The 12,294-nt window shown below is 39.2% G+C and overlaps 1 protein-coding gene across 1 annotated transcript in view; it reads right to left on the bottom strand.

Annotated features, from left to right (window-relative positions):
* Ms4a4a (membrane spanning 4-domains A4A) overlaps positions 1-12,078 on the bottom strand; it is a 20,514-nt gene extending 8,436 nt beyond the window's left edge. The window contains exons 1-3 of the mRNA XM_031389772.1: positions 11,899-12,078; positions 6,366-6,525; positions 4,259-4,387 (exon numbers count right to left, since the gene is read on the bottom strand). Coding sequence (XP_031245632.1) covers positions 4,259-4,387; positions 6,366-6,509 — 273 coding nt within the window. The 5' untranslated portion in view covers positions 6,510-6,525; positions 11,899-12,078. The remainder of the gene's footprint in view (positions 1-4,258; positions 4,388-6,365; positions 6,526-11,898) is intronic.
* Between the last annotated feature and the right edge of the window lie 216 nt (positions 12,079-12,294).

The following is a 12,294-nucleotide window of genomic DNA, read 5'->3' as shown; positions in this document are numbered from 1 at the left end:
CACTCCATTATCCTTTATCATTCTTCTGCTCCCACGGAAGTTCTTTGTTCTAATAATTTTAAATATCAACACACACACACACACACGTAATACTAGTAAAACATTTTGAGAGCCCTGAGACATAAATTTCTAAATTTCTAAAAGGGAGTACTATGTATGTGGCAGCAAAGTTTAAGGATTAACTAGAACAAGTCTGGTGGTGGTGGCGCACACCTTTAATCCCAGCACTTGGGAGGCAGAGGCAGGCAGATTTCTGAGTTCGAAGCCAGTCTGATAGCCAGGGCTACACAGAGAAACTCTGTCTCAACCCCACCCCAAAAAAAGGATTAACTAAAACAAAGAAAGAGATTAAATGTTATTATCATTTAAAATGGCTATTATAGTCCACCTGGCTAAAGGAAAATCTCTCAGGAGTTTGGACTTATGTTAAACCATGCTTAAGAAATAGAAGTAATTATCCCTTTGATAATATCCTGTGCTTTTCCTTCCCAGAATTCTAGCCCTCCAGGTGGCCACCATGTAGTTCAAATAGTCTGTCCACTTTCCAAGTCCTTGCTTAGAAAACACTTCTGTTTTTTACTTCTTTGTCTCCTTTGTGCATGCTGACCAGAGCTGAAATACGATTTTTATTTAGTACTTTGGGCTTCCTTGCTTTTTCCCTAAAACATCTCTCCCACCGTACGACTACTTGGCATTGCATGGGTGCCATCCATGACAACTTAACTGAGATTGTAAGGATTCTTATTTCCTCCTCCACTCTCTCAGCACTACTGGGATCCTCAAAGGGCCTGTCCTAGGATTTTACTTCTGACCTGATAAAATTGTTCTTGAGTTTAAAAAAATAAGATAAAACAACTACTAGATGGCAAAAGATAGCAGAGGGAAAAATTAACTATTTTAGGGATAATGTGTAGTATATTTTGAGGTTTCTTGGGTTCTTTCAGGTAGGAAAATGTTTTCACTTTACCTGAAACAGCCAAGATTAAATACACACCAAGATTAAATAGTAAGAGCCTATTGTTGACATTCCAAGAGAAAATCCAGACTGATTGAGTCAAGTGGGAGAGGAGTTTGAGCCAGAATAGCTGAGTTAAACCAGTTCAGAAAGAACTAAAAGCCCCTTCCGGCTGGCGCTATCTGCTGGGACAGACTGCCAGCTCGTCCACTCCCCTGAAGACTTCACAGTCTACAGACATCCCAGGAGATCTGCCGCACACAGGGCAACTGGTAAGAACCCTCCCGAAGTTCCCCAGCTGTGGCTGGAGCCCATTCCACAGTCAAAAACTCTGACCCATAATTATTTCTGTCTGAAAGAACTGCAGGGACAAAATTGGAGAAGAGCCTGCTAGAAAAGCCTCAGCAACAGGCCCAAGGTGGGATCCAGCTCAGGAGATGGCCCCAAGGCCTGAGGCTACTACTGAGGCTATTATCACTCACAGAAAGGGGCCTATCATGACTGCCCTCTGAAAGACCCAACAAGGATTAGAAAGAGTCAGATGCAGATATTTGTACCTAACCAATAGACAGAAGCTGCTGACCCCTGTGACTGAATTAGGGAAAAGCTGGAAGAAGCTGAGGAGGAGGGCGACCTTGTAGGAGGACCAGCAGTCTCAATTAACCTGGACCCTAGAGATCTTTCAGGGTCCAACAGGCAACATACACATATACATATATGTATATATAGATATATACATATATGTGAGGCCCCCAACACATATACAGCAAAGGACTGCCAGGCCATAGAAGATGCACCTAACCTTCAAGAGACTGGAGACCCCAGGGAGTGAGGAGGTCTGGGGGGTGGGGATGGGGGGATGGGGATATCCTCATGGAGACAGTGTTGGGGAGGAGTTATAGGATGTGGAACAGTCAGAGGGTAGACCGGGAGGCAGATAAAATCCGGAGTGTAAAAAAAAAAAAAAGATTAAAAAATAATACTAATAAAGCCCAGTAGCCCAGGCTGGCCTGAAACTAATAACAGTATTAGTTCTCAAGTGCTGTGAGCCACTACAAGCATCTTTAACATTTTTTTCAAATTCTTTGGTGATTTCATACACTAATAAAATGTACTAAGATCGTATCCTCCCTTTTGTAACTCCTCCTTGGCTCCCCATGTCTATCATTAAGTAAACTGTATTGATTTTTTTAAAAGACATTTTAGGTTCAGAGAAAAATTGACCATAAAATACTGGTTTCCTATATGGGGGGAAAGTGTTACCACACTTGTACAACCTCCCCTACTGTGACACCACATGCTGCAGTGATGCATTTTGACAATAAATGTCACTGATGTGTCATTATTACCCTACCCACAGAGTTTACATTAGGCTCCACACTTAGTGTTGCACAGTCTATAGATTTTGATGGGCATATGATAACCTGACTCTTCCATTACAGCAGACAGAACACTTTCCCTACTCTGAAACTCTTCACTGCTCTGCCTGTCTAGCTACTGCCACTCCTCTGATACCAGAATCCAGATGCTCTCTTGGAATCCCCCAGGCCTTCATACCAGGCTACGACTTCTGAGACAGACAGCCCAACAGCTGGGGAGCTACCATATTCTCACCCTCTCCAGTGTAAAGACAGCCACTGTTGAACTACCCAAACTATATCATAGAAACCAATCTAATAATATCCTTTTAATGTGTATTCTTGTTCTCGGTTGTGTTTCTTCTGTTTCTGTATAGAAGACTATTACTTGATTTGCTCTCTGACTTCACTCTTTTAACTGATCCAAAATATATTGTTAATGTTTTCATTTGTTCAAGCTTTACTTTTTTGTTTTAAAGCATTTATTATTGAAAGGCAGAGAGAGAGAGAGAGAGAGAGAGAGAGAGAGAGAGAGAGAGAGAGAGTAGAGAAGCAGAGGCCGGTTATGGCCACGTGGAGAGGGGGAGGGAAGGGGATGGGGAGAGAGGGGAAGCAAGAGGGCAAGAGCAAGAAAGTAAGAGAGCCAAGCTTTACTTATTTAGTGAGTTTTTCATTTATTCATCACTCGACCTGTTATAATAAACTGGTAACTTCCAATGTATGCCCAAGCTGAAATAGAAACTGGGAGTCTTTTCATACTGCTTTTTAGTTGCTTATGCGGCATCCAAATGGATCTAGCTCTCTAAAATACCAAAGGAGCCTCATGTGGTTTCCAATAAAGACACCAGTGTGTCAGACAAAGAAAGAAAGAACTAGAAACGGTGGGTTTATTCAGCATAAGTCTCAAAAGCTGAAAACTTTGTAGGCTTAGATTAGATTGTATGGAGGCTGGAAGTTTCTGGGACTAGGCCTAGGTTAGTAGACAGAAACAGTAAGCCTCCCAGACAACAGTAAAATAGAAGTTGCTTTTACACCTGAGGAACAGATACATTGATGAATCAGGGAAAGATTTGAATGAGACAGAGTGAGGATATGCCCAACATGAGAGAGAGAGAGAGAGAGAGAGAGAGAGAGAGAGAGAGAGAGAGAGAGAGAGAGAGAGACTACTCAAGAGCAGCCCAGACAGTTGGACAGACAGTACAGTGGAGAACAGTATAGGAATACACAAACAATACAGTGGAGGAGAGTGCAGTACAAGAATACAGTAGGGTTTGTGGAGACCATACAGTAGAGTTTGGTAATACTGTACAGTTTGGTGTAGTCAGTTGAGTGCAGTTTAGTTCAGGAAGTTCAGTTTGTGGAGTTTAGAGGAAGTTTTTCAAATCAGAGCAATTTAGTGAGAAGTGGAAAGAAGCCAGTTTGAATCAATCAGCTTGGAGAGGAGTTTTTTAGCCAGAACAGCTGAGCTGAACCATCCAGCCAATGTTCAGAAAGAACCAGAAAAGGTGAGTGTATTCAGTAGTAAGTCTCCAAGGCTGAAAACAATTTAGGTCTAGGTTAGCAGATGGAAGCTGGAAGCTGAAGCCTTCAAGATCTGGGCTTGCAGAACATTAGATTGTACAGAGGCTAGAAGCTTCAGGCATAGGCATAGGGATAGCTAAAGCGGAGAAATGTCTGGGCTCACCCCAAGCTGTGTATTCCTATAGCTTGGGTACTGCTCTCATCTCATCCCTTCCTCTAAGGAAATAAAAACAACATTTACAAGAGGGAAGATGAAAGCACAGTATACTATATACAAATATTTTATAACCTATTTTAAAAAATAATTTAAATGAGATAGAGCCCCCAAATAAACAAATTAATAGATAATTAATTAATTAATTAATTAAAATCTTAAGAATAATGTTATGCTAGACTCAATTATATCATAACATATGCAACTCACCATTATGGACCCCCAAACTGGGTATCCTATGTGCACTGAAACAGGGGGTATTTCATCGGATGGCACAGTGACACTTATCATGATAATTCCTATGCTGAAGTTCATGATGGCAATCACAATCTGCACAATCTAGAGATGGCAGTAAAGAAATAAGAACAGATCATTTATTAAAAAATGTGTGCCCATGTCATCACTTGCACAACCACTAAGGAACTCTCATTCTCTATCTTTGAGACACTAAGATGAAGTTCTGGATAATCTTCTCTTGTTTTGTTTTGGGGTTTGTTGTTCGTTGTTGTTGTTGTTGTCCATATAGGTTTGGATATAATAACTTATCAAAATTTCTCTAGAGAAAGTCTATCACTATGCTAATAATTTTACAGTTAGAAATAATATTCCACAACCTGCCCAAGGATGCATTTTCTGACACTCAAGATGCTACTTCTACAGCTGCCCTCCTTAGTCAAGTGTCAGATAAGAGTAACCCAGAAGTAAATACTTACTCGAAGAAGTAACTTGAAGGAAGATAATTAGAAATTGAGTGAAGAAAAAGGAGAGTAAGTAGAGCATTGACTTGGAATCTGGGATCTGAGGAAGGAGGAGTGTAAATAAAGCACCCTGGGAAAGGGGAAAATCTACAACTGGACATGGCTCAGCAGTTAAGTGTACATACTGCTCTTGCAGAAGCCCAGAGTCCTGTTCCCGGCACCCACATCTGAAGACTCATAACTACTGGTAACTCTGAGAATCTGATGCTCTTCTAGATCTCATATGTAGCCCAACACACAAACACACACACACATACACACACATATTCACACACACTCATGCACACACACACAAATAAATCCGTGTTTAGAATAGTTATTTTATAACAAATAGTCTAACTACACTAGAATATACACACAAAGAATGGAAAATTGTAAAAAAACAAACAAACAAATAAAAAACTTCTCACCTTCATATACTTATTTAATAAAACTCAAAGTTCCTGTAATTTATGTTATGGTTCTCTAAAACTTGACACTCAGCCTGGGCTTCTATATCATGAGTTCCAAACCAGCATAGGGTACATAGAAGTTGTGGAGCCACAGGAACACCCATCACTGCTGTTTGAAAAACACAGTCTCTTGTATCAGGCATTAGCTTTGAAAACTAAATACAGTTTTGTAAAATGCTAGGGTTCAGATTGTTGTGTAGAGCCACAGGAAACTTAGTCCCAAGAGTGGCAATGTTGAGGTAGTGGAAACCTTAAAAGGCAAGTGTGCTAGCTAGATTTACACAGATTATAGTCATCTGAGAGGCAGAAACCTAACTTAGGAAATGCTTCTATAAGGTCAGGCTGTAGGCAAGCCTGTAGAACATTTTCTTAATTAGTGATCAGATAATTGTGAGTGGTGCCATCCCTGGGATAGTGGTTTTAGCTTCTATAAAAAAAAAAAAAGCAGGCTGAGAAAGCCATGGAAAGCAAGCCAGTAAGCAGCACCCCTCCATGGCCTCAGCATCAGCTCCTGACTGCAGATTCCTACTCGGTTTGAGTTCCTTTCCTGTCTTCCTTCAGTGATGGATAACAATGTAGGCATGTAAACTCTTTCCTCCCAAACTTGCTTTTTGGTCATGGTGTTCTGTTGCAGCAATAGAAACCCTGACTAAGGAAGATAATTGTTCTAGAATAATGGATTGAATATTAAAGTTTCACACAGACTCATTGTTGAACCCCTCAATCACCAGGAAAGGGTGCTATTTTGGAAAGTTTTAGAATTTTACAAGGGAGGCTTAGTTGAAAGAAGTAGATCACTCACTGAGGGTGCATCCAAGTGGATAAGGGTAGATATCATTTTTGTCCTTGCTTGTGTCTCCAAAATGTTTTTCCTATATCATTCAGGATATGTCATGGATATTGTTTGCTGGCTTTTAGCCAGATTTGCAATGAGAATGAATATCAGTTAATAGAATATGTTATTTCTTAGAAGCTAAGTTCTACAAATTAAACACCAATGACTCCAAGACTCTCGGTTGAATAATGAAACTAGCAGGACACCATAGTTGGTGTTACACTGGTCATCTGTGAGTTTGTAGCACTGTTTTTCACTCAGAATCAACATACCCCAAGGATTTTGGGTTCTCCCTTCAAGAACTTCTCTGTCATTCTTTTCCATGAATTTGAATTCACATATAAAGGTTGTCCACTCTGCTGTGCCCCATAACCAGCTTCCAGTGCAGTCTGTTCTGTTCCTTGTATGGCTATCATGGTAGCAGAAACAATACTAGAAAAAGAAATATAATTTAGGGTGAATTCCTAGAAACAGGGACTGGGGAGTCTAAATACAATATAACACAAAGATGCAAATTGTCAAGAGAAGCAATGTGGGTAGAATAGAGTTACATATGCTAGAACCTACAAATCAAGGAAATTTCATGCTGTCATATGAGTTAATGATATATTATTAACCAACACTTGTGTATTCTGAACTTGATTATATACTTACCTCTACGTGTGAATTGTTTACATTCATATTTCTCATAATTATCATTATTTACTTTGTATCTGTATATCTCCATTTAGTATTTTCTGTGAACTTAGTCCCAAGTCATGGATTCTTTCCTGCTTCAGAAGATAATCAGAATCCTGCCTATCTGGGAAAATGTTTTACTTTTCCTATATTCTGAAAGATAGTTTTTCTAGTTATTATGGTCTTGGCTGTTAAGTATTATTTCTTTAAGCACTTTGAATACATCAACCTAGTGTCTCCTGCACTACAGGATATTTTGATGGAAAAAAAATCCACTACAAGACTGATCATTCCCTTCTATGTGACATGTTTTGTTCTCAATGTTTTGAAAGCTCACTTGTCTTTGCTTTAACAAGTTCATTATGATAGGAGGAAATACATTTGGAACATATGTGCTTACAGTACCTAGATGTTCATCTCACTCCTAGGACTTGGTCCTCACCAACTGTTTCACTAAATCAATCTTCTCTTCTTGTTTTAATCATTTCTGCTGCTAGTTTTATAGTGAGAAAATTTGTTTGTTATTAAAATCTGTGTCTTAGAGTCTTTTCACACATTCTTTTTTTTTCTACTGTGGGAAATTTCAAAAGAATCAGATTTTTTTAAGTTCTCAGATTTTTTTAATTTCTGCTTGTATTTTAATTCTATTTATTGAAGTCTTCATCTTCAAATTTTCTGTTTGGTTCTTTTTGTGCTATGAATCTTTGCCAAAGATTCTTATTAATATTTGTGAATTTTCTTATTTTATTGACTTGTCTGACTGTGTTCTCTTTTATTTTACTGAATTCCTCAGGATTATAATATGATATGAATTGATTGTCAGGCAATTAATGTATTTTGGTTCCTGTAGAGTCTGTTATTGAAGAATAAATGTGTGCCTTTTGTGGAGTCATAGTTCCTTAATTTTAAGTTCCTCTTATATCCTTGCATTTGTGTTTGTATATCTTGTGAAGGGTGTTGGGAGAGCAGGGTTGTGAAATGGGATATATATCATGTATTATTGAATAAGGATATTTTATCGACTTTATCATGCCCTGAGCAGAATATAAGTCTAAATTTGCAAAGGATAATCTTAAATCTAACACATAACAACTCATTCATTCTTACTTGTGAAAATTTAGCTTCTGTGGCATTAATTTAAATCATAATGAAGCTCTCATACATTCACCCCCATATACATAATCATTCATACATGTGTACACCAATGTGCATACACACAAGCTAAATAAGTGCTCTCGTTCTACTCACCTCGATTTGAATTCAGAAAACATGGTATTTAAAATGTCCCCCAAAGTAGAGTGAAAGTAGTGACAAAAACCTGAGTGCTGTGGCAACTACATGTTCTTCCTTCACAGAAGACCCAGTAATTAATTCAGTTGTCTATGTTAAAAAACTGAGGACTGAGCACAGGATTCCCAATGAAGGAGCTAGAGAAAGGACCCAAGGAGCAAGGAGTTTGCAGCCCCTTAGGACAAACAACAATATGAATGAACTAGTACCCTCAGAGCTCCCAGGGACTAAACCACCAACCAAAGAGTACACGTGGTGGGACTCAGCTCCAGCAGCATATGTAGCAGAGGATGGCCAAGTCAGTTATCAATGGGAGGAGAGGCCCTTTGTCCTGTGAAGGTTCTATGCCCCAGTGTAGGAGAATGTCAGGGCCAGCAAGCAGGATGGGGTGGGGTGGTGAGCAGAGGGAGGGGGAGGGAACAGGGTTGTTTTTTTTTTCAATTTTATTTTCTCATAGAGCAAGTTTCCATCTACGTAAGAAACACTTGCTAGAACATTTTTTATTATTATTATTTTATTAGATATTTTCTTTATTTACATGTCAAATGATATCTCCTTTCCTAGTTTCCCCTCAGGAAAAAAAGAAAAAGAAAAAAAAAAAAAAGAAGAGAAAAGAAAATTGAAAAAAAAAACCCTGTTCCCTGTCCCCCTCCCCTTATTCACCAACCTACCCTCTCCTGAATCCTGGCCCTGGCATTCCCCTATACTGGGGCATAGAGCCTTCATAGGACCAAGGGCCTCTTTTTTTTTTGGAGGGGAAACTGGGAGAGGAGATATCATTTGAAACATAAATAAAGAAAATATCTAATACAAAAAACTGAGCTTTTTTTAAAATCAATAATTGTTCTTACCTTTGTTCCATGTCCAATCAATCTTTTTTTTAAAATCTATATTTCTTCTAGTTTATCAAAGGAATTCATCATCCTATGACAAGATTTAAGCATCCTCTTGTGTCTATCTGATCCTTGTATATATAATCTTACCCCGTTCAATATCCATGGTGGTCATTTAAAAATATAAAACAGTTTTAATTTCTTATTAAGAGAAACTCATATTTCAATCCCAATCTATATTTCTAATATTATTTTATTTTTACCCCCTTTTGTTTTGAGAGTATCAGATATAGTGGATATATTTAAGTTTTCAGATATCATCAATTTTATTCCTGCTCTGGAGTTCTAGACACATTCAGCTACATTGCAGAAAATCTCAACCACATCCCTTTCTGCTCTGCCATCGCAACAAAAAATCTACTCTCATTTCTTCTTGGGAACTGATTGTATCACATTTGTTCTGCCCTCCTTCACACACAACTCCCCACCACCCGTGAGTTACTTAACCAACAAATGGTAAGGAAGTGTTGGAGAAATCTTTGTGACTTCCCTCACAAGCAATAGAGGACAAAGATGTTGTGAAATTAACAGATGTTTCTTTCCAGTCTGATTTAATGGGTACTTTGGTTTATTTGTTTACTGCAATTGTTTGTGTCCTTATTTTTCTAGACATACATTCAGAAGAGTTAGAAAATGAAGACTATCTAATTGAAACCACTAAAGCCTAAATAGGTCTAGAGAGAAAACTCCCTAGAAAGGCAGGAGGTGCTGGCCTTGCAAGCAGGAGAACATTTGGTCATCAACAGTTACATACACATGCTGCCTGAACAATCAGACCCCTCCATGTCCAGTCCTTGGTTGGTGGTTGAGACCCTGGGAGCTCTGAGGGTACTAGTTAGTTCATATTGTTGTTCCTCCTAAGGAGCTGCAAACCCCTCAGCTCCATTGGTCCTTTCTCTAATTCCTTCACTGGGGACCCTGTACTCAGATCGATGAATGGCTGTGAGCCTCTATATCTGTGTTAGTCAGGTACTGTCAGAGTCTCTCAGGAGACAGCTATATTTAGGTTGGCTTGCCCTTCCTTCAGTCTCTGCTCCATAGTTAATCTCTGCAACTCTTTCTGTGGGTATTTGGTTCCTCCTTTTAAGAAGGAATGAAATGTCCACCTTTCTTCTTCCTTCTTCTTGAGTTCCTTGTGGAATGTGGGTTGTTCTTCCCCAGTGTAGGGGAATGCCAGGGCCAGAAAGTGGGAGAGGGCGGGGTGGCAGGCATGGGGAAGGGGGAGGCAACAGGGGTTTGTTTTTGTTGTTTTTGTTTGTTTCTTTGTTTTTTGGAGGGGAAACTGGGAATGGAGAAATTCGCATGTAAATAAAGAAAATATCTAAAATAAAAAAAAAAAAAGTTACATAGATGGGTGGATCACGAGAGCTTGATAACCCACTAGCCGAACCTACTTGGAAAGTTCAAGGCCAGAGAAAAATCCTGTACCAAGAAAAAATTATACATAATTTTTTATGTATGTGAGAAATGACACCCAGGGTTTTTTTTGCTGGCCTCCACATACACATACCCACATATTCTTATTTCTAAGGAACTCTGGAAGTAAATTCGTGCAGCTTCTCCCTACACTGCAGAAATATACTTTTTGACACAGAACAAATAAACTCCAAAAGGACAGAAAATGTGTGTGTCTATGGTTTAGATCTCAGTGCTCCAACTTTCATATAATCTAAGAATATTACATGGGTGTATGAGGGATAGTCCTCCAGACTGGGAAAGGATCTGCCATAAGTTGACAATATCTATGACATTTATAAGACTATTGACAGCCGGGCAGTGGTGGCACACACTTTTAATCCCAGCACTTGGGAGGCAAAGGCAGGTGGATTTCTGAGTTCGAGGCCAGCCTGGTCAACAGAGTGAGTTCCAGGACAGTCAGGGCTACACAGAGAAACCCTGTCTCAAAAAACAAACAAACAAAAAAAGACTATTGGCAAGTATGGTGTCTTTACTTTTTTTATCCTTAATACAGAGATGGAAAAGCATAGGCAGCCCCATGCCTTCTAATAGCACCAAATTTCCAATGGATCAGAACTACCAACAGTCATGTTTCTTTGCTTTTGTACAAACATCTATCTCATGGATCAAAATGGTCTAGAGGAAATCATAAAGAAGATAGTCTATATGACCAGTATCTCACAGGAATATATGATAAAATAAAGTGGAAATCACCTAGATTGTTTTGTACAAGATGATGGTGCTAATATGAAAAAAAATGATGAAAAAATCTGGACTAAGAAATAAGTGTGCCTTGTATTTCAAGCTCTCTCTTAACACAGAAGATTCTAGTTGTTTCTCTCTCCTATGTATGTTCCATCTCATCTGAAGTTCCTCTGCCCTTTACACAATGGCCACACTAAGAATCTTCAAGCCTCTTCCATTAATAGATTTTCTAAAAAGGAGCTTAAGTTTGCGCCCTCAGAGTCCCATGAATGGTGCCAAAGATTGGTGGGAACCTGGTTAGATCACAATCTTTCTCAGGGCCAGACTGAGTATATTAGACTGGTGTCTTGAACTTGACTTATATAGTCTCTACCACATTCTGCATGTGGCAGGTAGTTTCTTAACTAATGAGTTATAAAAATAACAGTATTAAATGAGAACAAACACAGTGGAAGAAAAGACATTCAGAAATAATCAAAGGTGGAGATGCTGGTTCAATTTTGATAAACAAAAACAGGTAAAATCTTACTTATTCACACTCCACTTTTGGCTCTTACTAGGTCTTTTTTTTTTTTTTTCTTGCCTTCCAGGGTTGCTGCACAGATTGCTCCTCAACAGGCCTCAAAGTACATGTGAACTCTTTACACCCTTCATCCAGAATGGGGGCTTGTACCACAGGACATGGCCTCTTTTTTCCCCCTTATTCTACTCTCAGGTGTCCCAGAACAAGATATGAAAAACCGTCATCACAAAAGCCTAGGAAAGGTAAGTCAGCACCTACCTTTCTTCTCAACTGGAAAGCCTGTTATGTGTCAGATGAGAAGCTGTCTCCAGTAATGTGCCTCAGGCTCTTTGTTCAGATGCAATGGCTTGCCCACAGTTCATGTGTCACTAACGCTCAAGTCTCGTATGTTTTCTAAATCCTAAAGGTTACTGCTGAGGATCTCAAAAAAACACAGCTAGTTCCCTTTTTATTAGCTGAAGTATCCCCTGACTCTGCATCCTCGTTGTGAGCATGTGGCTTCTTTGAAATTCACTGGAAAAGCAGTGGCTGTCACCATCTTTCCTATGAAAAGCAGCAGCACAGGTTTTACTGAGCACATCAGTGTAAGTCCATACTCAACAGACCAAAGTCAATATCATGGCCCTTCGATCGCCATAAAAATCCCACTTCAGG

Source organism: Mastomys coucha, unplaced genomic scaffold (genome assembly GCF_008632895.1).
Source record: "Mastomys coucha isolate ucsf_1 unplaced genomic scaffold, UCSF_Mcou_1 pScaffold21, whole genome shotgun sequence".
NCBI classification, from domain to species: domain Eukaryota; kingdom Metazoa; phylum Chordata; class Mammalia; order Rodentia; family Muridae; genus Mastomys; species Mastomys coucha.
The sequence above is the reverse complement of the archived record's forward strand: the minus strand, read 5'-3'. Positions and strand labels throughout refer to the sequence as shown.